Source organism: Panthera tigris, chromosome X (genome assembly GCF_018350195.1).
Source record: "Panthera tigris isolate Pti1 chromosome X, P.tigris_Pti1_mat1.1, whole genome shotgun sequence".
Classification (NCBI taxonomy): Eukaryota; Metazoa; Chordata; class Mammalia; order Carnivora; family Felidae; genus Panthera; species Panthera tigris.
This window is the reverse complement of record NC_056677.1, coordinates 74,844,313-74,871,027: the sequence shown is the minus strand read 5'-3', so window position 1 is coordinate 74,871,027 and position 26,715 is coordinate 74,844,313. Positions and strand designations below refer to the sequence as shown.

At 37.1% G+C, this 26,715-nt stretch overlaps 1 protein-coding gene across 1 annotated transcript; it reads left to right on the top strand.

The window, feature by feature from the left end:
- The first annotated feature begins 389 nt into the window (after positions 1–389).
- Positions 390–2,631, top strand: NAP1L3 (nucleosome assembly protein 1 like 3). The gene has a single exon (XM_015541871.2). The coding sequence runs from the start codon at positions 473–475 to the stop codon at positions 1,895–1,897; it is 1,425 nt and encodes a 474-aa protein (XP_015397357.2). The 5' UTR covers positions 390–472; the 3' UTR covers positions 1,898–2,631.
- Positions 2,632–26,715: the final 24,084 nt, after the last annotated feature.

The following is a 26,715-nucleotide window of genomic DNA, read 5'->3' as shown; positions in this document are numbered from 1 at the left end:
CTGGGAAGGTGGGCGGAGCCTGGAGAGCGGCGCGTGCGTTTGGTCATTCAATAGGCTTAGACATTGTCAATCAAGTTTGCCCAGCAAATGAGGTGAGAGCTAAAAGGCACACTGGGAACTAAATTGACTGCAGGTGGGTCCGCAAGGGGTGGGAGCTCGCGATCTAAACCGTGAAGAGATCTTGGGGTCTTACACTGCGCCATTAGACTGCGGCACTCCTCTGTCCGCCGCAGCTGCTTTGAGAGTCCTTGCCACCGCCGCTCTTGCCCAGGCCTCTACTGCGGCTTCCACCTCTGCGGGATCACAGCAACCCAGCCCAACCCCGTCCTGCGCTACTGCTGCCTTCGCCGCTGCCACCTCCTCAGCCTCGGCCTCCGCCGCCACCCAAGCATCCGTGAGTCATTTTCTGCCCATCTCTGGTCGCGCGGTCTCAGCGGTAGTCACCACATTAAGAGGTTTGCAGGGTTGCAAAATGGCAGAAGCGGATCTTAACACGGTTTTGGAACCTGCCGCCCAAAGGGTTGCTGAAGAGAAGATGGCTAGCTCCTCTAGTGATTCTGGGGAGGAATCTGACTGTAGTAGCTCTAGCAGCAGCACTAGTTGCAGCAGCAGCAGCAGCAGCAGCAGTGGCCGCAGCCGCTTATATAGAAAGAGGAGGGTATCTGGGCCTTCCAGAAGAGCACAACGGGCTCCTTTGGGTAAAAGTTTCGTGGATAGGCTGCCTCAGGCCGTTAGAAATCGTGTGCAGGCGCTCAGAAATATTCAAGATGAATGTGACAAGGTAGACATCCTGTTCTTAAAGGCAATTCACGATCTCGAAAGAAAATATGCCGAACTCAATAAGCCTCTATACGATCGGCGATTTCAAATAATCAATGCAGAATATGAACCTACAGAAGAAGAATATGAGTGGAATTCAGAGGATGAGGTGTTCAGCAGTGATGAGGAGGTGCAGGAAGACAGCCCTAGTGAAATGCCTGCTTTAGAGGGTGAGGAAGAAGATAACGGGCCTAAAGGAAAACCTGAGGTAAAGGCTGAAGAAAATGAGGTTCCAAAAGAAATTCCTGAGACAAAGGCTGAAGAAAAAGCAGAGTCTAAAGATTTTCTGGGGACAAAGCCTGAAGTGAAAGAAGACCCTAAAGTAGACCCTCAGGTAAAGGCAGAAGATAAAGAACAGACTAAAGCAACAGAAGCTAAGGCAAAGGCTGCCATAATAGAGGCTCCTAAAAGAATTCCTGAGGCCAGGCCTAAAGAAAGAGTGACTCTTAAAAGAGCTCATAAGGGAAAGCCTAAAAAGGATCCTAAAGGCATTCCTGACTATTGGCTGACTGTTTTAAAGAATGTTGACAAGCTCGGGCCCATGATTCAGAAGTATGATGCACCCATTCTGAAGTTCTTGTCAGATATTAGCCTAAAGTTCTCAAAACCTGGCCAGCCTATAAGTTACACATTTGAATTTTATTTTCTACCCAATCCATACTTCAGAAATGAGGTGCTGACCAAGACATATATAATAAAGTCAAAACCAGATCACAAGGATCCCTTCTTCTCTTGGGGATGGGAAATCCAAGATTGCAAGGGCTGTAAAATAGATTGGAGAAGAGGAAAGGATGTTACTGTGACAACCACCCAGAGTCGAACAACTGCTACTGGAGAAATTGAAAGTCAGCCAAGAGTGGTTCCTAATGCATCATTCTTCAATTTCTTTAGCCCTCCTGAGATTCCTAAGATTGGAAAGCTAGAGCCACGAGAAGATGCTATCCTCAATGAGGACTTTGAAATTGGTCAAACTTTACATGATAATGTCATCCTGAAATCGATCTATTACTATACAGGAGAAGTCAAATGTACCTATGAAGATAGTAAAAATTATGGAAACAGGAAATATCGAAAATAAAAAAAAGCTGCTTGAAAGAATTTTCAAGAATCTCAAAACTTCAAGCAGAAGTGAAGCAGGTTTATATAGCCTTAGGCGAGATGGGAGGGGGGCGCTGCTCTATAACCTCAACACTAGCATTCCTTATAGTCTTGTGTTTTCATATTTTCTTGGTAGTCTGAAAATGGTCTTACAGTGTCTAAGTATCAGTTTATCTAGCCTGTTGTAGTGTAATATTCTTCAAAATATATAAATGTCAGTTATCTAAAGCATGCTCATTTTGTGCTATAAAGTTCTGATTTTTGTAAAGTCTTTTTGTCATGTTCCTATTAGAATGTAGCTGTGAAAACTGTCAGAATTGTCAATTGAGACAAATATTTGCTTGAAAAAAACAGTTCCTGAAGTACCAACGCAAGTGTTTTGTTTTATTTCCAGCCTGGAAGACTAAAAGTTTAAATCTGCTTGCACTAGCTGTGCCTTCATTACTTTGCTATAGAAATATGGTACTTACAGTAACTAGAACAGCTTAACAGTGAAATTTGCTTAAAAAAGATTAGCATACATTTAAGAATGTCCATCGAGACCATATATGATATGACTGTGAGCTTATTTATGTGACATAGTGGTCTATAAATTAAGTTGTTGTTTACCACTGAAGTGTTAGTGACATGGTATTTTTTAAAAGTTTCCTCATACTGTGTAATTGTAAACTGAGGTTACTAACCACATTTTCTTTGTAATATGTTCTACTTTATCTTTCACTAAGATGATCACTTTATATCATTTGATATTTTTTCATGTTCTATTGCATCCTAAAATAAATGTCAAATAAAGTGTATCATGCTATAAAAATCTAACATTTTTTCCTAATTATAAAAAATGTAGGTCTTCTCAAAAAAGTGGAAAATACTGAGAAAAGGGGAAATTTAAGAAATACATAACTATTATTCATATTCTGATTTGTTTCCCAGATCTTAGGTCTTCTTTGGAAGATACACATTCAAGTGATTGGAGAGAAATGGGACAGAGGAGGAAGGCTAAGGGGGAGGAGGAGAAAGAGAGGGTAGAGGGGGAGGGAAAAGGAGAAGGAAGAGGGAGAGGAGGGTGGTTGGAAGGGAAGGGAGAGTGGAGAAAGAAGGGAAAGGGCTTGAGGGGAAAGGGAAGAGGGTGAGGAATGAAAAGGATGGGAGGTAGTGGGGATAGAGCAGAAGGGGAAAAAGGGAAGGAATGCCTCACTGAGAAAATACATCTATATAAGCTGTTGCTTTCACTTCCAAAAGTAGGATGGGCAAATGACCTAGGATGAACAAGTGATCCAGGCCCACCTTCCGCCTGACTTGGGAGAAGGTCACACTCTCAGATGTGGCATTTTTTTTAAATAGGTGTCTCAGGCTTTCACCTCTTCAATACCATGCAACTGGTTATCACCTCTTCAATACCATGCAACTGGTTACAGGGTAATGAGATCCTGCGATTTTGGGGTTGAAATTAGTGTGAAGAGGAGGTCCCTTAAAACTCAGCTTATCAGAAGCTTTGCACAGGGCACAAAGGCACAGCACAACAAATGGTAAAGTAGTATCTTCTTTCACATTTGCCGTTTCCCTGTCCACATATATCTTCCATCAAAACCTTAAGGAAAGAGCTGAAGCAGGAAGAAGACAGGATTTGGGGGTTTCTGGCTCTTTAGGCATAAAATTACCTAATAGTCTTTCCAAATCCCATCATACATAGTTTAATATCTTGCTTTTATCCCTGTTTAACAATAGCCCAGACCGTGTCTACAATGTAAAATATTACAATATATGACACTATATTTAACCAATCTGGGGTGTTTGGATATTTAGGTTTTTATTTCTGAGATATTTGCATCCATCAAGAAAGGGTATGGGAATAGATTTACTAATATAGCAGGGCCAAAACGAAGGCTATAATAAATATGGTGTACCTGGGTCACTGTTGGGGAGGTTCCCAAATCGGATATATACTGTGCTTGTCAGACATCACAGATATAGCAGAGCCCTTAAAACTCCTACATGGAATGCAAAATCCTTATCGCATCTTAGAACACTTACTTAAGTATTTAGCCCCTACCTGTTCTGTATTTTCCAATATTAAAGGAACGCACCTCAGAATATTTGCAACAAAGAAGCAGAAATGCAGAAAATAAAAGTCATTCAGAAGCACGCTACAGGAAGATATCGTGTTTATAGATTGGTGTATTTTTTCCCAGTCTGTCTCTTGATTAGGTTTTATCACAACTTCTTGGCTCAAATAAAAAGGTTAATTCAAGCAGGGTGGGTGTAAGAAAGCGCGGTGGAAAAACAGCTTAATGGTATATTTACCTTTACCGCTTAGGGGGCTGGTGGGAGGGTGGAGGAAAGGGAGGGGCGGGGTAGTTGCCAAAGCTTTTTACATTAGTAAAGCTAGAATCACAGAAATGCAAACTGTCTGTGCTAGGCGCTTCTACCACCGTGGCTAGTGAAGGTGGCTACAGCCGGGAAACCGCTGGGCTTGCACGTTTGTTGGGCTGCAGGTTTGTCCATCACACTTGCCCAACCAATGAATAATGCTGGAAGGAGGAGCCTACTGGGAATGAACTCCGTGAGCGGAGAGCAAAAGCTTGGGGAGAGCTTTTACTCAGTCTTCTGTGACTTCTTTCTGGCGCGCTGTTTTCCCTTTGCTGTCATTTAAGGCTGAGGCAAGCTGCCCTCTTCCTTGTTCCCAACCCGACCGAGGAGGACCCCCACCACCACCACGTCCCCCCCTTTCCCACATCCTACTTTGTGAGTTCTTTCCCGTCCTGGATTAGGCAATGAGCGTCCATGGTAGTCACTTTAAAAGTTTGCTCTTTTCCTTTAACCTTGCTGACTGATGAGGAAGAATGTGACTAAGCAGCAGGGATTAATGAAGAGATCATGGAAGAAACTCTGGATCGAAGTAAACAAAGTGAAAATACAGATAGTCAAATGAAGCAAATTACCCATTATGTCGCAGTCTAGCGATACTGGTGCCCCTGCCCCCACCCCCCGCAAAAAAAAACACTTAAGGGACCATATGACAAGATAGAAGCCAAATGTGAAAAGGAATTGCAGGCTTTTGAAAAAAGTATAAACTCTTACTTGATGAGGTAGGTGTTTGTGCCAACTAGTGCATGTATTAGGACAACCTACAGTATAATAACTTTAATACACGTAGGGATTACTTCAAATGTTTTGTGAGTTTTGTAGAGTATATTTTTTAAATAAAAAAATGAAATATTTAATTAAAACAGCATTTAGAAGTATACTTTTCTTCAAGATACAGAACACAACAAATTCTCTAAACCATCTTTTCTCATTGCTATGCAGTTTAGTCCTTTTTTTTTTTTTTGTATTATAGATTTTAGAGAGTGGGAAAATTATTAGAATTCTTCACTGAAGCTAATATTTACCTGGGGGGAAATATACTTGGAAAGCCAATCAATTCAAGTATGTGTTTTGCCTCCAGCTCAGAAGTAAAAGAGTTTAAGTCAACTTAGACCAGGTGTGCCTTTATTATTGTGCTATAAAAATGTGGTTTACTATGATATGGTACCTAACAAAATTTTATCACTTGAATAAAGTAGCATAGAGTTAAGAATTTTCAAAAACACATTAATATCAAGTCTCCGATATCACTTCTTAAATTTTTGTGTGACACAGGATTTATAAAGAAAAATATAATGAAGCTGTTTTTCCCTGGTAGTGCTGAGAAAAGTTAGTGTTTGCGAGCGTTTTTCTCAGCTGTACTCATGAGTTATGTAAACTAAAGTGATTAATTATATTTTGTTTGAACTGTGCTTCACTGAAAGTTGAAACTTTATTACTGTTGTATTACATCCTCTGATTATAAAGTATGTTCATTATAAAAAATTTGGAAAATATACTGAAAAGCATAAAAATTATTTTAAACAGTTCTGCCTTCAAACATAACCACAATTTGCACGAAAATGTCTATATCTTTATTAATATTGTTGCATCCACATGACTCCTGAAACAGAATGCAATCGGCACCAGTGACAGTCACAACAAAATTTATTGCAGCGAGAGACAAGGCCAACCAATCAAGACCGACACTCTTGACCTGAGTGCAGTCAAACAGCCAGGGTACAGAGTTTTTATAGCTGACCACATTGTCTTATCATCACCTGGGGACAGAACAAAGAAATAGTTCCCAGATGGGGGTGGAAACAGTTCAGACATGGCCTTGCCCCAATCCAATCAAACACTAAACCAGTTGAGTTCCCTTAAACTTTTGTTCCCTTGATTGATAGGACAAGGCTGTTATCTCTTAATCTACAATGTTAAAACAAAGCTGTTATTTCTTAAAGCTACAGGTTAGCCCTACACTACAATTTAACCCTTACAATATAACTACGATTTTATCACTTTCACTTTTCATTTAATATATTTTGGAGCCCTGTGCATGCAAAGTTTATTCCTTTTAACATATATTAAATGGATATGCCATAACTTATTGTATGGTTTTTTTCATGGGCATTTAGGTTAGGAGCATTTTTTTCTAATTTTTTTTTCAACGTTTTTTTATTTATTTTTGGGACAGAGAGAGACAGAGCATGAACGGGAGAGGGGCAGAGAGAGAGGGAGACACAGAATCGGAAACAGGCTCCAGGCTCCAAGCCATCAGCCCAGAGCCTGACACGGGGCTTGAACTCACGGACCGCGAGATCGTGACCTGGCTGAAGTCGGACGCTTAACCGACTGCGCCACCCAGGCGCCCCAGGAGCATTTTTTTCTAATTGGTTAGTAATTACAAACACTATTTGAATTAAGGAAAAATGTTGCATATGTTGAAACATTTTTGCTTTTGATTTTGTTCATTTTTTTTTCTTTTTCCCTGCAGAAGAGTTTTTTTTTTTTTATGATTTTATTTTTAAGTAATCTCTACACCCAATCTGGGGCTTGAACCCACAACCCCAAGTTCAAGAGTCTCATGCTCCACCAACTAAGATTTCCAGGAGCCCCAAAAAGAATTTTTATTATTTTTTTTTATTTTTTTTATTTTTTTTTCAATATATGAAATTTATTGTCAAATTGGTTTCCATACAACACCCAGTGCTCATCCCAAAAGGTGCCCTCCTCAATACCCATCCCCCACCCCCCATCAACCCTCAGTTTGTTCTCAGTTTTTAAGAGTCTCTTATGCTTTGGCTCTCTCCCACTCTAACCTCTTTTTTCTTTTTTTTTCCTTCCCCTCCCCCATGGGTTTCTGTTAAGTTTCTCAGGATCCACATAAGAGTGAAACCATATGGTATCTGTCTTTCTCTGTATGGCTTATTTCACTTAGCATAACACTCTCCAGTTCCATCCACGTTGCTACAAAGGGCCATATTTCGTTCTTTCTCATTGCCATGTAGTACTCCATTGTGTATATAAACCACAATTTCTTTATCCATTCGTCAGTTGATGGACATTTTGGCTCTTTCCATAATTTGGCTATTGTTGAGAGTGCTGCTATAAACATTGGGGTACAAGTGCCCCTATGCATCAGCACTCCTGTATCCCTTGGGTAAATTCCTAGCAGTGCTATTGCTGGGTCATAGGGTAGATCTATTTTTAATTTTTTGAGGAACCTCCACACTGTTTTCCAGTGCGGCTGCACCAGTTTGCATTCCCACCAACAGTGCAAGAGGGTTCCCGTGTCTCCACATCCTCTCCAACATCTATAGTCTCCTGATTTGTTCATTTTAGCCACTCTGACTGGCATGAGGTGATATCTGAGTGTGGTTTTGATTTGTATTTCCCTGATGAGGAGCGACATTGAGCATCTTTTCATGTGCCTGTTGGCCATCTGGATGTCTTCTTTAGAGAAGTGTCTATTCATGTTTTCTGCCCATTTCTTCACTGGATTATTTGTTTTTCAGGTGTGGAGTTTGGTGAGTTCTTTATAGATTTTGGATACTAGCCCTTTTTCTGATATGTCATTTGTAAATATCTTTTCCCATTCCCTCGGTTGCCTTTTAGTTTTGCTGATTACTTCCTTTTCAGTGCAGAAGCTTTTTATCTTCATGAGGTCCAAATAGTTCATTTTTGATTTTAATTCCCTTGCCTTCGAAGATGTGTCAAGTAAGAAATTGCTGCGGCTGAGGTCAGAGAGGTCTTTTCCTGCTTTCTCCTCTAGGGTTTTGATGGCTTCCTGTCTCACATTCAGGTCCTTTATCCATTTCGAGTTTATTTTTGTGAATGGTGTAAGAAAGTGGTATAGTTTCAACCTTCTGCATGTTGCTGTCCACTTCTCCCAGCACCATTTGTTAAAGAGACTATCTTTTTTCCATTGGATATGCTTTATTGCTTTGTCAAAGATTAGTTGGCCATACTTTTGTGGGTCTAGTTCTAGGGTATCTATTCTATTCCATTGGTCTATGTGTCTGTTTTTGTGCCAATACCATGCTGTCTTGATGATGACAGCTTTGTAGTAGAGGCTAAAGTCTGGGATTGTGATGCCTCCCCCTGCAGAAGAGTTTTAATGTTAATACAGCCACATTTATCCTTTTTCCCCCTATTATAGATTTTGGGTATTTGGCTTAGATCTTTCCACACCAAGATCATTTTTTTTTTACCTGATCATGTTTTCTTACAGAATTCTTTAATTTCATTTAAAGCTTTAATCCTTCTGGAATAATTTTGATGTAAAGATTGAGATACCTGTACCATTTTTTTTTTTCTCAACACAACTCACTAGTTGTTTCAACACCATTTATTGAGTATTAAATATCCAATGTAAATAATTGACACCTTTATTATATAATACATTACCTCATGTGTTTGTGTCTATTCGTGGACTGTTCCGTTCAAAATGGTTATTCTTGTGCTAGTATAAATCTTTTTAAAAAATCTCTGATGTACATTTTAAGATTTTTTATTATACATTTTTAAAGATTTTTTTGGGGGAAATTTTCACCTATTTATTTTTCCAGATGAGCTGCAGTATTGCTTTTTTTCACACTTCATCCCCAAAGCCTATGGATATTTTGATTTGGGGTTTGTTTGAATTTGTAGATAGACTTAGAGAGAATCGGGAATTTCATATTATTCAGGCTTTTTATGCAAGGACAAGATGTGTCTTTCCATTTAATCAAGTCTTTCTTATATCCTTCAGTAGAATGTTAAAGTTTACCTGTTAAAATAGGCTTTTCAAAAATTTTCAGGACCTGTTCCTTAGTTTCTTCTTCCTTAGTCTGCCTTTTGCTTATGTTGTTTTGCTTCTTATTTTTAAATCATCTATGCTTAGGGGTTGTCTCATTTTTTTTTTTTTCAGTTTTGAATGGGGGCAACTGTTTGCTGAAGTGTGATGTGTGAAGAGGTGGAAAGAAATGAACTCAAGCATCTCAGAAGTTTCAATTCAGGTTTGTATAATATCATTCTCTCTCTAAATTGCTAATATCTCTCTCCTGAGGCCATTTCTATCAATTTATGGTGTTCTCTCCATTGCCAGCTTTGGAATGAACAGCAGATCAGTATGATTCAGTGAAATGTCTTGAGTTAGAAGTGTTCTGTGGCGATCTAGTAGTTAATTTCTGCTCAACTGACTGACCAGCATCTTTAGTTACTTCTTGTTTGTCTTTCTCATATTGAAGCAATCTCCAGAAAATAAAGATGATATACTGGTATAATTTTCTTCTTTACTTCAGTTCCACTTTTGTTCTGTGTTATGGAGGTGATGAAATTTTGGGGTGATGGTGGGGTTCAGAGCTGATGGGCAAGAAAGAATTCTCGAAGATGTCTTTGGTGTAAAAAGATGATTTTATTAAGGCACAGGGACAGGACCCATGGGCAGAAAGAACTGCACTGGGGTTGTGAAGAGTGACTGATTATATACCTTCAGGTTGGGAAGAGGTTAGGGACAGCGTAAGTCTCTAAGGAATTTTGGAAGCAAGGTTTCCAGGACCTTGAGGGGCTAGCTGTTGTTAGGAAAACATCATTTATTACTACTTAGTAAAGCCTCAGTCATGAACCTTTCAGATGTGTAAACAGTAAAACTTCAGTCATGAGACCCTTCAGATGTATATCAGGGGTCATATGCTTGGAGTACAATTGCCAACATATACTTGGTGGTTAAAGATAAAGGAGGTTTGCAAAGGAATTTTTATGTGTTCGGGGAGACTCACAGGATCCTGGGGTGTTAGGATAATGTTAAGCCAAGATTCCCTTTTGTCCCTAGAAAAGTGTCATCATCTAAGCAGCTGAGCTCCTAGAGGAAGGTCACTCTACCTGTTTCACGGATTTGTCAATGGGCTGTAGTCAGTAAGGGAATTTAGTTTTTCATTTTCCTTTGTTTCCCACATCACCATGGCAAGGAATTAAACCCCCTTAACATCTTGATAAGGGTGATATTAGGGCTCTAGGGAAAGGAGTGTATAGGCTTCTGGAAATTAGCGTATAGATGACATTGCCTTTTTCTTGCAGTTTACTAAATTATACATAAACTGAAAGAGATTCCTGTCCTGCATGATTGTGGTCTGTATCAGTCAGCCATTTGTTTTCTTCACTTACCTTTGTTTATGGGCAGTCAGGAGTGTCAGAGGAATATCATACATATCCTACCTGGGGGTGGGTGCTTTTAGTATGTACTTTGCCCTCAGCTTGCCCCATGCTTCCTCATCAGAGCTGTTTCCAAAAGGGGTTATTTTTTTGCTGCTTTCACTATCTGCCACAGGCCTAAATCAAATATTTAGGGCTTGAGACCTGTGAAAGCAAGCATTGATTCATAGTCTTGCATTTTTTTTTCTTTGGTTACAATTTCATTGAAACTGAAAGATATTCTTTCCAGTGTGTGTCAGATGATTCTGATGCACATGCAGGATTGAGAACCACAAAGCAATATAGAGAAGAATCTCTGAGAGGGACGTATATAATTCTCTCTAAATGTATTGACCTCAGAAAACTTTTTCTGCAGCACAGCTATTAACAACTCTCCTAATTCAGTAGGAGTACCTGTTTGGTGAATTTGGCTTTGGCTAAATATGTAAATTAGCCCAGATTCATTTATTGGTAAAAGCCTCCCTTAACACTTAAAGAAAAAAAAAAAAAACTTTTGCTAAAAAAAACCAAAAACTTTTTTTGAGACCTTTAAAGAACCCATAGAAACTTGCAAATACAGTATAGAAAGGTCCTGTATGCCCTACATCCAGCTGTTCCAAATGGTTAACACCTTACATGACTATAGTACTATACCCAAACCAGGATGTTAAGTTGGTACAATTTACAAACCTCATTCAGATTTTGACACATTTTACACGCATTCGTGTGTGTATGTGTGTGTGTGCATGTGTATGTCCACATAGTTCTATGCAGTTTTACCACATGTACAGATTCATGGAACTACCACTGCAATTAAGACTCAGAACTGTTCCATCATCACAAATTAATACTAATATACTAATGTTCTCCCTCTTGTCCCTAATGCTTGGCAACCATTAATTTGTTTTCTGTCTTGATATGAAAAAGTTATACAGATGGTTATATAAATGGAATTATATAGTATGTAACCTTTTGAGAGTGGCCTGTTTTCACTCAGCAAAATAACCTTAACGTCCATCCAAATTGTACCTGTACTAATAGCTGTCTTTTTATTGCTGGGTAGTATTCCAGTGTGTTAGTCACTGATCTGTGACTATGCTATAGGAGAATAAAACTGGGTGAAAAGCAAACAGGACTTCCAGTGGCCAGGACCTCCCATAGGGACAGAAGAAGGAATTACAAGGTCTTTCTCTGTAAAATTTGAAAGTTTAATAGTATCAATAGAAAATGCTTATGTGATGTTTACTATGTACCAGGAATATACAAATTATTATTTATGTATGTAATCTTGCTACAATCTTTTTTTTTTTTTTTTTTAGAGAGAGAGAGTGCACACATTACAGCAGGGGAGGGGGCAGAGGGAGGGGGAAAGAGAGAATCTTAAGCAGGGTCCACGCCCATCACAGGTTCCATGACCCTTGAGATCATGACCTGAAAGGAAATCAAGAGTCTGATGCTTAACAGATCGAGCCACTTAGGCAGCCCTCTTGCTATAATCTTGAATTGGTACAATTATTATTTTTTTCTAACAAATGGAGAAACTGAGGTACAGAGAGGTTAAGTAACCTGTCCAAGTTCACACAAATGGTAATTGACAAAGCCAGGTTTTAAACTTGGCTGTCTGGCTTGAGTCCATGTTTTTAACTGCTCTACTGTACCACCCTCTACCATACTTTACCACCTAAAAAAGCACCTTCTTTGTCTATATTCAAGACTACACACAAAGGCTCAGGGAAGCAGCAGAGAAAAAATAAGTATAACCTGCAGACAAAGTGGTTGTTCATCTATTGAGGAAAACTAAGAATTTCATCTTATCTAGCAGCGGTGCCCCCTGAATCCACTTGTAACTCATGTCTGAGTAACTTTGTCAAGGTTTATAGCTTAATAAGACCACTGGGTGGAGCTTAGCCCCTGGGTCATATCCATCATATTCAGGGGTATGATGAGAAATGGCTTAGTAAATTTATATTTTGGTTAAGTTCAGGATGATCTATTACCATTAAAGATTTCTTTTACCTTTCCAACTTCTTATATATTTATCATTCCCTGTTTTCCTGTAGTCAGCAGCAATAAAGAGCCTTTTAAATCAGTCAACGTAAGAAGGGAAGAGAAACTGAAGAGATTTACTCCTAAGCATCCTTGAGCATAACCCAAAGGGACATTTATAGGATTTGAGCATTGTAGAGGATGAAAGCAGGGATTTGAAGTCTGTGATAGGCTTGGTTTGACTCCCACTTTTGTCACTTACTGGCTTTGTGACCTTATGCAAGTTGCTTAATACCTCTAATCCTCATTTTTCATATCTACAAAATGTGGCTGTTATCTTACTACATCATAGAATTATTGTAAGGCTTAAATGAGATATTGTTTATCAAATACTTAGCATACTTACTGGTGTGCAGTAACCATTCAAATAATAATAATTGTGATTGCTATAATTAGAATAAATTAGTTTTAGTTGGAATTCCAATGAAATATAATGATATTAAAGATTTTACAATAGGTATTCACACATCCAGTTATGTCCATCTTTGAGGAAAAAAATCTTCTTTCATGGGTTTCATGTAATCATTCCAGTTTTCTCTTGTCTTTTTCCTCCCTAAATCAGTTCCTGGTAAACACCTACCTGCCTGCATCATTACTATATCTTCAGTCTTTCAAGATCATTTTGAATTTTTATCCATTTCTTTAAAGAGCCAGTACTCTACCCAATCTGTTTTCTTACCAAAAGACTATGCAATAAAAACTTTTCTTTAGTAATATTGAATACAACTGGATCATTTCCAGAACGCAGTTGCCCATTTCTATGTAAAATAGGGATTTACAAACTATTTCCAGCGTGGAATGCTTTTTATACAACCTCTTCTAGTTTTAGCCAGAGTATTAATAGGGTTCACAGAAAACAGGTTAGTGATATTTTGACGTGGTTTCTAAAAATGTTCTTTTGGTTAGGAAGTTTATTCTTAAGAATTGCTTGTAAAAGTTTAAGAGAGCATGAGATGTGAGAAGTGAAAGGCAACGAACAGCATATCAGATGACATCTACTTAAAACATTTGCACCACATCCCATAAAAAATGAAATTTGAGGAGAGTAAAAATATTTCACGTAATATTTCCCTTCAAATATCACCACTATTTACAACTTCAGGTAAAATATCATGATGTTAGATTTGCTGAATTTGTTATTAACTCACATCAGCCGGTCTGGCTTTAAGGAAAAACATCTCTTTAAATCCAATAAAAAAGATTTCAGGAATAAGATGCATTACTTATAATTATTTAAGTATAATTCAAGTTTTAATAGAGTTCTTCACTTTTTGGATTGAAAAACAAAGAAAAGCACAAAGACAAGTAAGTCATGTAAATTTTTTGCTGTTATTTCTGTCTGGGTTCAGGGTGCAAGGAAAGCATTCCAAAAATATAATATACTTTTAAATATTGGAAGAATTGGATTTTCTTAGCCTAATTATCATGTCAGCGGGTTGCCAATTAATTGTTTGATATTCCTTTATGCAAAGTCTACAGCTGTATTTAATTAAGGTGAAGAGTTAGAGAAAGAACATAGCTATTTTTTAAAAATCTGTATAGATGATGAGGTTTAAGAAAATGAATTCAGTTTTGTAACTGAATCTATACTAAGCAGCACATGGTAATTTATCAGAAAATTTCTCTAGTTTAGGGAAATCCCTGGTTGATTTTCTAGACAATGGTTTTAGAAATAAGTCTTTTGAAATATGTTTAGGTTTGTTTAGCTTGTGTTATTAAATATTCTCACAAGTCTAATAGTAAAAAAGAATAACTTGACAAGACCCAACAAAAAAAAATGCTATATCTTAAATTACATGTTGGAAGAAGTATTATCCCAACAATTTGATTTTCATTTCATTTTCATGAGGAAGCAAGAGATCAGAAATGATACCTCAATTACCAAAATAATTTTATGTGAAAAGAGTATATTTAGTTTTTTTTATTTGATGCAGAAACACTAATTTGATATTAAATATGGCTTAAATCTCTGTATTGTTCTAATATTTTTAGTAAACAAAAAGTATTTGTGTATAGTAAAGAGCAGTTGAGTCAGAGTTTTGTTACTCAGGGTAGATTAATTTCCATCCACCAAAAATGCATCATGTGATATTTTTTAAAAATACAAGAATTTATTGATGTTTAAGATTTTTTTCTTGGCATGTCTTCTCTATCTATCAACCTGCTTTGTGGTAGTGATCTGGAGAGTACCTTGTACCTAAGGAAAGGTAGAAGAAAGAGTACTAGGTGACATTCCTTATCTAATTTTTGGATCTGTCTTGATAGTCTCAACTTAAAATCATATCATTTATAAAACAATATATAGGATGAATGACAAACTTAAGAAAACTTGTAAAAGAGTGAAAGAGGCAATTCCAAAAAATATTTTTATATGTATATTAGCCTTTTGGCTAATAAATATGAGAAATCTCACCTTCACTACGAATAAAAGAGATGAAAATTAAAATAATGATGAGATACTGATGTTTACCTGTTTTGTTGGCAAAATTAAAATTTAAAAGTTGCTATCATTCTTCCATAATGTGAAGAAAATTCCATGTCAGATACTGCAAGTGGAAAGGTTTGTACATATTTCCTGGAGTATTATTTGGCAGTAGTTAATAAAAACCTTAAAAAATGTGCATATTCCTTGCTGCAGCTGGGTGGCTCAGTTGGTTAAGCTGCCAGCTCTTGATTTTAGCTCAGGTCATGATCTCATGGCTTGGTTTGTGAGATCGAGCCCCACGTTGGGCTCTGCCCTGACAGCACTGAGCCTGCTTGGGATTCTCTCCTCATCTCTCTGTCCCTCCCCTACTCTCTCTCTCTCTCAAAAATAAATAAATGAGCAAGGAAAATATTTTCAAAATGTGCATATTTCTGGGGTGCCTGCATTGCTCAGTTGGTTGAACTTCTTTCTTTGACTCAGGTTATGATTTTGTGGTTCATGAATTCAAGCCCCTTGTCAGGCTTGGTGTGGACAACTCAGAGCCTAGAGCCTTCTTCAGATTCTGTGTCTCCCTCTCTCTCTGCCTTTCCCTGCTTCTCTCTCTCTCTCTCTCTCTCTCTCTCTTTCTCTCAAAAAAAAAATTTTAAAAATTAATTAAAAATGTGCATATTCTTGTTGTTTAACATAGTGTTGGAGTTCTAGCATTAGCAATCAGACAACAAAAGGAAATCAAAGGCATCAAAATTGGCAAAGATGAAGTCAAGCTTTCACTTTTTGCAGATGATATGATATTATACATGGAAAACCCAATAGACTCCAACAAAAGTCTACTAGAACCACCAAATGAATTCAGCAATGTCACAGGATATAAAATCAATGTACAGAAATCAGTTGCCATTCTTATACACTAATAATGAAGCAACATAAAGACAAATAAAGAAACTAATCCCATTCATAATTGCACCAAGAATCATAAAATACCTAGGAATCAACCCAACCAAAGATGTAAAAGATCTGTATGCTGAAAACTATAGAAAGCTTATGAAGGTAATTGAAGAAGATATAAAGAAATGGAAAGACATTCCCTACTAATGGATTGGAAGAATAAATATTGTCAAAATGTCAATACTACCCAAAGCTATCTACACATTCAATGCAATCTCAATCAAAATTGAAGCAGCATTCTTCTCAAAGCTAGAACAAGCAATCCTAAAATTTGTATAGAACCACAAAAGACCCCGAATAGCCAAAGTAATATTGAAGAAGACAAAAGTGGGAGGCATCACTTTAGCCTCTACTACATCCCAGACTTTAGCCTCTACTACAAAGCTGTCATCATCAAGACAGCATGGTATTGGCACAAAAACAGACACATAGACCAATGGAATAGAATAGATACCCTAGAACTAGACCCACAAAAGTATGGCCAACTAATCTTTGACAAAGCAATAAAGCATATCCAATGGAAAAAAGACAGTCTCTTTAACAAATGGTGCTGGGAGAAGTGGACAGCAACATGCAGAAGGTTGAAACTATACCACTTTCTTACACCATTCACAAAAATAAACTCGAAATGGATAAAGGACCTGAATGTGAGACAGGAAGCCATCAAAACCCTAGAGGAGACAGCTGGCAACAACCTCTCTGACCTCACCTGCAGCAGTTTCTTACTTGACATATCTCCAAAGGCAAGGGAATTAAAATCAAAAATGAACTATTTGGACCTCATGAAGATAAAAAGCTTCTGCACTGAAAAGGAAGTAATCAGCAAAACTAAAAGGCAACCGAGGGAATGGGAAAAGATATTTACAAATGACATATCAGAAAAAGGGCTAGTATCCAAAATCTATAAAGAACTCACCAAACTCCACACCTGAAAAACAAATAATCCAGTGAAGAAATGGGCAGAAAACATGAATAGACACTTCTCTAAAGAAGACATCCAGATGGCCAACAGGCACATGAAAAGATGCTCAATGTCGCTCCTCATCAGGAAAATACAAATCAAAACCACACTCAGATATCACCTCATGCCAGTCAGAGTGGCTAAAATGAACAAATCAGGAGACTATAGATGTTGGAGAGGATGTGGAGACACGGGAACCCTCTTGCACTGTTGGTGGGAATGCAAACTGGTGCAGCCGCACTGGAAAACAGTGTGGAGGTTCCTCAAAAAATTAAAAATAGATCTACCCTATGACCCAGCAATAGCACTGCTAGGAATTTACCCAAGGGATACAGGAGTGCTGATGCATAGGGGCACTTGTACCCCAATGTTTATAGCAGCACTCTCAACAATAGCCAAATTATGGAAAGAGCCAAAATGTCCATCAACTGACGAATGGATAAAGAAATTGTGGTTTATATACACAATGGAACACTATGTGGCAATGAGAAAGAACGAAATCTGGCCTTTTGTAGCAACATGGATGGAACTGGAGAGTGTTATGCTAAGTGAAATAAGTTATACAGAGAAAGACAGATACCATATGTTTTCACTCTTATGTGGATCCTGGAAACTTAACAGAAGACCATGGGGGAGTGGAAGGAGAAAAAAAAAGTTAGAGAGGGAGGGAGCCAAACCATAAGAGACTCTTAAAAACTGAAAACAAACTGAGGGTTGATGGGGGGTGGGAGGGAGGGAAGGGTGGGTGATGTGTATTGAGGAGGGCACCTGTTGGTATGAGCACTGTGTGTTGTACGGAAACCAATTTGACAATAAATTTCATATTTAAAAAAATGTGCATAGTCCTTGACCTAGCAAATCTTCAAGGAATTTATCTAAGAAAATAACAGCAAAACCAATTACAAGCATATTAATTTGAGGACACCTGGGTGGCTCAATCGGTTGAGCATCCAACTTAGGCTCAGGTCATGATCTAGCAATTAATGAGTTTGAGTCCTGGGTTGGGCTCTGTGCTGACAGCTCAGATCTAGAGCCTGCTTCAAATTCTGTATCTCCCTCTCTCTCTTCCCGCCCCCCTCCCCCACTCATGCTCTGTCTCTCGCTCAAAATTAAATAAAAATATTTTTAAAAATTTAAAAAAGATGAGTACCTGGATGGCTCAGTCAGTTAAGCATCTGACTTCGGCTCAGGCCATGATCTTGTGTTTTTTGAGTTCGAGCCCCGCTTTGGGCTCTGTGCTGACAGCTCAGAACCTGGAGCCTGTTTCAGATTCTGTGTCTCCCCCTCTCTCTGCCCCTCCCATGCTCATGCTCCGTCTCTGTCTCTTGATAATAAATAAACATGAAAAATTTTTTAATTTTTTTATTTAGAAAATTTTTTAATTAGAAATTTTTTTATTAGAAAAAAAATTTTTAATTAGAAAAAAGAATGTTAATTTCAGTATTGCTTATAATTCGAAAATGTCAAAAACAATTTTAATGTCCAGAAAAAGGGATTCAATTTATATGTTTACTTTATTCAGACAGTTGAATAATATGAAGGCATTTAAGATAATATTACAGTTCTGTACTGACATTGAAAGTTAACTACGATAAGTTGCTTAATGAAAACGGTGTCAAAAATATGGAAATACGTGCATATATATGTAAATTATATATAGTACACAAAAATTCTGATACTAGTTATCTATATGTAATGGGGTGTAGGTAATTTATATTCATAATTTTGGGGATTCTAAATTTTATATAATGGTCACAACTTACTGTTGTGATCAGAAGAAAATATAGTGGAAGAAAAAGAACATGTTAGAATTATAGACAATTATGTGGAGCTGTAGAGTCAGAAAACAAAGAATTATGAAGGCACATTTTTGAGCTATGCAGTATTGGAGACTATTTTTAAAAATAATGTATTAAAATAATTCACATAGTTTATGACCCTTCATAGTGGTCACCTTAAGACCAAACACAAATTCCAATAATGTTGACGCTAAATGTTAGAGATGATCTACTTTCTCATTTCATAGGTAAGAAATCTTGGGCTCATTGTATCTACTTATTACCCAAGGTCATACAATATGTAAGTAGTGGGAAGTTCAGAAAACCATATGCTTTCCCTTTCATTTTTTTGTGCAATTAACAGTTACTATAAAACCAAGTTTCTCTAACACTTCTGACTTTCAATGGTTACATTTCCCTTTAATACTCAAATAACGTAACTTCAGCCTTCATTCCCTCAAGTAACTTTACTAGTCTCTGCCTAGTTTCCTTTTCCAAGTATTTCTGAGAAACCTAGAAAATACTTGGTTATATGTTCCAAAAGTGTGTCTGCTTGTCACTTTCTTAGAGCAAGTGCTTTAGACTTTTCCACTGGTCATACTGTGCTGTCTTACAACCACTTCTCCATGTTGCTGCCACTTATCCCAATCCACATTACATTAAAAATTAACACATAACACCAAAAAGTAAACCCCTAAAACAGCTAATATCTGACTCTTAAGCTTAACAAAATTTTAGTGATGATTTGGGAATAGAAGGAAATTATCAGACAAAAAAAGGAAAGTTTAAAACTAGCTATCAGAGATTCATTGTCTATGCCTCTGCACAAAGATTCCTTAAATGGTAGTCCTTCCTTATGCCATACACGTTGCAAATGCCAACTTATTTCCCTTTGGGAGAGTCCCCTTGACCCCCTCCTTTAAAGATGACGCTAGAGTTCCCATTTTTCTTGGGGATTAGAGAAAAAATGAATATCTTTCTCTCTTCCTGTCAAAGGCCTATTGTGTTCCCAGTGAGAAAGTTGAAAAACTCAATTCCTCCAAGATATAGTCCATCATTGCCACAACTGGTCTAGTCACCATGTTCCAGATAAAACCATTATAATAGCGTATTTCTCAGTTTGGATTATTAATTTATATGTGAAGTATGTGAATTTCCCTCTGCAAATGGACAAAAAAGTTTTTTTAAGTTTATTTATTTTGAGAGAGAGCAAGTGTGAGCAGGGGAGGGGCAGAGAGAGAGAATCAGAGACAGGCTTCTTGCACTGTCAGCAAAAAGCCCAATGTGGGGCTCAATTTCACAAACTCTGACATCATGACCTGATCATAACCAACTGAGCCACTCAGGTGCCCCCAAATAATTTTTGATTGCAGGACCTAAACCATCCTTTCAACTGCCTTTCTCTCTCTTTGCTTCAGCTTGTCTTTCACTGTTTTCTAGTGTTCTACTTTATCTCTAGTTTTGTCTGGCTTCACTCCCCCTTCTCTTTTCACATGTTCTCTTACTTTTAATTCCCTGGACAGATGATTAAGTCAGTTAGACTTACCTACTCCTTTTCTATATCTTTTTTTTTTTTGCAAAGTTAAGTCTACTGCAATCTGTAAAGATGAATTGGAAGTCTCAGGAGGATTGTTTTTAATTTTAATTTGGGTAAGATAAATTTACCAATTAATCTAGTTATAAAAATCCTAGTTGAGAAAATGACTATCCAGCATAGATTACTGTTTTCATAAAGATACAAAATACATTAACAGCATCACCCTCAGTGGCAGACAATGCCTGAAAACTTCAAACATCCCCAGTATACACATCAGAATAAATTTTGATGTTGAACATAGTTTATACCTTTTTTACATTCTTCACTTTAAGATTTCAAGTTATCTTGTTAGTAATTGACAAGATGTTTTCTGTAGTTGCTAAACCCTTGAGACAAGTCTATAACTTTCTATTTTAAACAATACTGAAGTGAAAGGAACCCAGCATTTCTCCTGTCTACTCTCTCTCCCATTTTATATTCCCACCAGCACTATATGAGCGATCCATTTCTCTATATATTTTCCAATACTTATTATCTCTCTTCATGACTCTAGCCATTCTAGAGGGTGTGAAATGATATCTCAAAATGGTTTTGATTTGAATTTCCTTGATTTTTATTTGATTTGAATTTCAATGGTACTGAACCAGATCTAAAAGAAGATATAGAATTATTGATTATTGATTGACTTTTCAAGGTGAAGAAGAAAGATTAGAAAATATGCTCCCTTTTAATAATAATAAACATCAATTACAAAGCCAAAAATGGTTTGAATACCCCCCCTTTTAAAAAATACTGTGTCAGTACTGTTTACATGGCTAATTAAAAGTTGGGAATAACTGAAAGTCTGCACTCAGGACAAATCTTTATTTTCTTTTCCTCCATACCATTTTCATTTTTTCCTTAAGTTGAAGGATCTATTGCTTGGAAATCTCCTTAGACAGAAGAGAGCTGAGTAACATACCCCTCTTCTTTCTCCCTCTACTTTCTGTGCACCACTGGTGTACATTAGTTTTTTCTTGCTGCTGTAACAAATTACTACACGTTTAGCAGCTTAAAATAACACAAATTTATTATCTTACATTTCTGTAGGTCAAAAGTACAGTATGGGTCTCCTTAAGCTAAAATCAAGGTGTCAGCAAAGCTGGGTTCCCTTCTGGAGGCTCCAGGAGAACACTGTTTCTTTGCCCATTTAGGTTGTTGACAGAATGCAGTTACTCATGGTCATAGGATGATATCTCCATTTCCTTGGCTGGCTGTCAGCTCAGGGCTGTTCCCAGCTTCTAGAAGCCACTCATGTGTCTTGGTTCACAAACCCTTTCCTTCTTATTCAGAGCCGACAACTCCTCTGCCTTCCTTTTCCACTTTTATTTTTTAGTTTTTTAGCTTTATTGAAGTATAATTGACAAAAAATTGTACAATTTTTAAAGTTTACCTCATGGTGATTTGATATATGTATATATTGTGAAAGGATTCCCATTTTCTAGATAATTAATATATCCATTACCTCATGTAGTTATTTATTTACTTATTGTTTTCTAAAAACATTTAGGTTATACCCTCTTAGCAAACTTCAATTCTACAATACAGTGTTATCAACACTTTTTTTTTCATGAAATTGTTTTTTTCTCTTTTTGTATAGGTCCCCTATTTTAACCTATCTTTTGTTTCTCTACCTACGTTATAGTATTCTGTAGGCTTTGTTTGTTTTATGTCTTGTGTAAGGATCTGTATTTCTCCCTTAAAAAGTTATTAATTGCATGCTTACTTTATCCTGGAGAATGGTAGAGAGGAGAGAGGTTTGCACTGTGGTTGGTGATAATTCTTTCAATGAGAGTTCCCATTTCAATATAGGTTGTTTATTTGGGTCCATCACAGCAATTTCTGACTTCTCTGGTATTTTAGGTGATTTCCCACCCCTACCATACTCCCATTAGTTGCTTAAGTAGCTCTGGGCTAAAGGAGAGGGAGGTCAGAGATTTACCATTTTGTTGGTTAGTATCTTTCCAATATACCGTGTCAGTGAAAAACTCATTCTGAGAAGCAATATTTAAGGAGTAATTACCCACACAACTCTACTGGGTCTACTGCTCAGCTGGTTATTATAAGGAAATCTGCTTCAGCAATTCTTTGCTGGGGGAATATTTAATGTCAGAGCTTTAATGGCCTTGTAGTCATGAGTCCATTATGTTACTGTTCTGTCAGTTAGCTTTTGCAATTTTTCCACACAACCTTTTCCTGCCTGCCCTAGTAGTGTTGTGTTAGGAGGACTAGTTGTAGCATCTACCACTTTGATGACATAACCAGTGTGATGGTTAATTTTATGTGTCAACTTTACTGGGTCATGAGGTGCCCTGATATTTGATCCAACATTATTCTTGGTGTGCCAGTGAGAGCATTTTGGGATGAGATTCACATTTGAATTGGTAGACTGAGCAAAGCAGATTTCTCTCTCTAATGTGATTGGGCCTTACCCAATCAGTTAAAGGATGAGATTAGAACAAAAAGACTGACTGTCCCAGAAGTAAGAGGGAGTTCCTTCTGCCTCACTGCCTTGGAGCTAGAACATCATTTTTCTCCTGCCTTTGGATTGAAACTGGAATATCAACTCTTATCTGGATCTCAAGCCTGCTGGCCTTTGGACTGGAATTGTACCATCATCTCTCCTAGTTCTCAAGCCTTTGCACTTGGACTGACACTATGCCAATGGCTCTTCTTGGTCTCCAGCTTGCTGACTGAAGGCCTTGGGAGTTGTCAGCCTCTAAATTTTTAAGACAATTCCTTATAATAAATCTCTTTGTGTGTGTAATATACATATATATTTTTATTTTTATTTATTTGTATATACATATATACATATATTACATACACGTACATACATACACAAATATAAAATCTCCTATTGGTTCTATTTCTCTGCAGAACCCTGACTACTATAGCCAGTATACTCATTTCTCTTTATGGTAACTCCTCTCCCCACCCCACCTTGGGAAAACTTTTTTTTTTCTCTCATAACTCTTATGCAACCTATAACCACCCTTCTGATAGACGCTAATTTCAGTGAGTCTTGGAGGTACACTATCCCCCACCCTTCTAAGGAATGTTTTACTTTGTATATATGTTAAGGCTCTAGTCTCTCTACCACTACACAAGGAGTAGCCCTCCACTCACTATTTATTTTGCATTTTCTAGGCAATTCCAGTTGTGAAAGCAATATTTGGTCCTCCCTTATGTCTTCTGGCATCATAATTGGAAGCCAACTCTGATTTAGCTGGCATGTTTTCTCACTGAAAAAGAATAAATGTTTATTTTTCACATTTTTTTATTTTCACATGTTTTTATTTTCACATGTTTCATCATTGCCTTGCTTTCTTCTCTGGCAGTGCCTCTGCTACACATACAAGTGATAAAACTGGTTTTGGAGTTCAACAGAACTAAATTCAAGGCCAAGATATGTGAGGTACCTTATTTTCTTTCAAAGTCAGTGGTTCATTAATAAATGGGGATAATAATAGCACCTGGCTCATAAATTTGTACTGAATAAACAAGACAATATATATAATGCTTAGCACAAAGTCTTTGCCACATAGTAAATAATCAATAAATTTTAACTATAATTAGTACTAATAGTATTATTATTCAGTAGACTAAGGCTATCAATGAAATTCTGTCCCTTTTACTAGATTGTTTCTTTATCTCTAAGATATATTTATTAGTCCTATATATGAAATGATTCTCTGGGAAATCTAGCTCATTTTTTACATCTATCTACAGAGAATACATATATTTATTGACACGATTTGGAATAGGTTTTTAGTAAACAAAGCTAATCTTTTAGAACCTCTGATGAATCGCATTAAAAAACAGCAAGAGTTATTTATGGTGCTAGGAGAAGTAATATTTCTTTTAAAGTACATGCCTAAGATTTTCTACATGAAAATTCTGATAAAATATGAGGAAATTGCAAATTTAATTTTCCAAAATTGACAACTGTATTGTTAAGTATCATAAAACAACCCCTGTCCTTGAGTTTCTAAGCAAAGAAAGAGTTATTAATGATGTTATATTCTAGTTGTTCAAGTAGATCTTTGCTTGCATTTTGACAAAAGTCAACAGTTATGCATGGATAAGCTTTAAAAGTTTTTTTTCTTTTTTTTAATGTTTATTTTTGACAGAGAGAGAGAGAGAGAGAGAGAGAGAGCATGAGTGGGGGAGGGGCAGAGAGAGAAGGAGACACAGAATCCGAAGCAGGCTCCAGGCTCTGAGCTGTCAGCACAGAGCCCGACGCGGGGCTCCAACTCACAGACTGTAAGATCATGACCTGCGCCAAAGTTGGACACTCAACCAACTGAGCCAACCAGGGGCCCCAAAAGTTTTTTCTATATACACACACATGTGTCCACAGTATTGAATACAAATCAAAATGGAACAAATTTTGATGCTGATCATCATTCATACTTTTTTTTTTTTTTTTTTACTTTCTTCACTCTAAAATGACCCAGACCTGGGATTCAAATACTGTGTCTCTAGTTATCAGTTACATCATCTTAGGCAAGGGAATCACTTTTAAAACAAGGGTATAGTTATGGATCATGTCTGCATGTCCATATTCTTTATACTATTTATTTACTTTTGCAGTTAAATTGTGCACATATACATATAGTAAAAGAAGTCATATTTTTAAACTGAGTATATTGTGGGACACTTGTTAGAGGGCAGGTCTTTAGCAAAAAGACAAGACAATTAGAAATTAGTAGCTCACATATTTCTAGACTTCTGGGTTCAAATATGTTTCCAATTGTTATTAAAAAAAAATCAGTTTGACTGTAACAGCCCCAAACCATTATTTTGTCTGCTTACATGAAAATACAGAAATGTTGTGATAGATCATCCTCAGGCAAGCAACATACCTGTTGAACAAAACATTTTCATGAATATTTCACAAGAGATACGTTGTCTCTCAAAATATATTTTCTACTATCAATTATCAATTCTGACTAAAGAATGTAACTAGTAGGTCTTATTAACTGTGACCCACTAAGATGACTGGGTAGGGTAAGTGGCATTGTGGTTTTTATCTGTGGATTCTTGCCATTCTCAGGGTTGTGCTGGACCATGGCAAATCACGACAGCTGAATACATTATTCCTATTCTAATATCCAGTGTGTGTCACTGTGCAGATATAGCTTAATAATAGTAACAGCAATATATTTTCTCTATATCCTCTAATACTTACATGATGAGTATATTCTATTTCACAGAAGTATTCTATTTTATTGAATATACTGGGAGGAAATGAATCTTTTCCTAGAAGCTGGGACTTAGGATATTTTCCAAAGTTTCTAGAATATAAATCTATGTAGACATTTGCGTGCAAATTGAAGATTTCCAGATTAGAAGTATGTCAGAGAAGAAAGTCCCATCAAATATCACTTTGGCCTTTTCCCCCTTTAACCAGCTCTCTGCAAGTGATAAGCTTTCAGTAAAGGGAAATTTTGACATTTAGAGAGAAACATTCATGGTGATGCCTAGTGTGGAGAGGAAGAGTGTTTCAGGCAGTAATTATTATCTAATTTAGTGAGATAGTTCTGGCTTATTTTATATGACTGCATTTATGAGAATGTACACAGGCATTCTGACATGCTGTTTCATATTTGTCAGTCTCTCTAGAAGTCACAATATTCTTGTAATTTCTCTGTAGTAACATTTCTTTCAACCTTGTTGGCCCTCGGATCTGCATATGCAATTTTTGTTAGAACTACTGCATAAGCTTTAATAAAAAGTCATAAGGCTTCCTCAATATCATGAGGAAATAGCATCATTTTGAATCTAGAAAATATATTGGTACAAGAAAATCCTCCATACTCCTGCTGTAGTTTTTACCTACTCCAGCAGTTAACATAAACTTGCATGCCTGGAATCTGTAGAAAAGAATCGTTGTTTGGCAGACACTTGATCCTGCTCTGATTGTGTGAACTTGGCAAGTTTTAACCTCTGAGTGCCAGGAATAGCTTATTAATCTGCTTGGTGTGAGTCTGTTAAGAAGATGAACTTTAGCCAAAAACATCTTACATCTATTATTATTGATATAACAAAATCCCAGTATTATTTGTATGAGTAGTAGAATCATACAGGGAGAATAAAGTAATATTATTTAGTGAGTGATTATGTTTTGTAACTTAAAATTTAAGTCTTCACTAATAACACTTGTTTTCATATTTGCATGGGGAGAACATACTATATATATTTTATTATTTTAGCCTTGCCATCCCAGGTACAGCAGACAAGTTAACTTGTGGACACCCCCAGGTGTCATTACTTCTTCAGGTACAGGGCCACAAGGGGTTTCACTCAAACTTCCTGTCCTTCTTGGCATCATATGTGCATGCCAGAAACTCCAAACTACAGAAAGAGGGATGGATGGGCTGGGGAAGTCTGTATTCACACAAACATAGAGGTGTCAGAATCCCGTGGGCAGGAAGTTGGTGAGAAGCAATGAGTGAATTAATTGGTCTTTCTGAACTGGCAGGCAGATTCCCTTGAAATGGTCCCAGGATTTGACTTCTTAGCACAACTTGGGGCACAGAGAGGG

Coding starts and splice junctions, on each gene's coding strand:
- NAP1L3 (XM_015541871.2), top strand. CDS start 473: ATGGCAGAAGCGGATCTTAACACGGTTTTGGAACCTGCCGCCCAAAGG.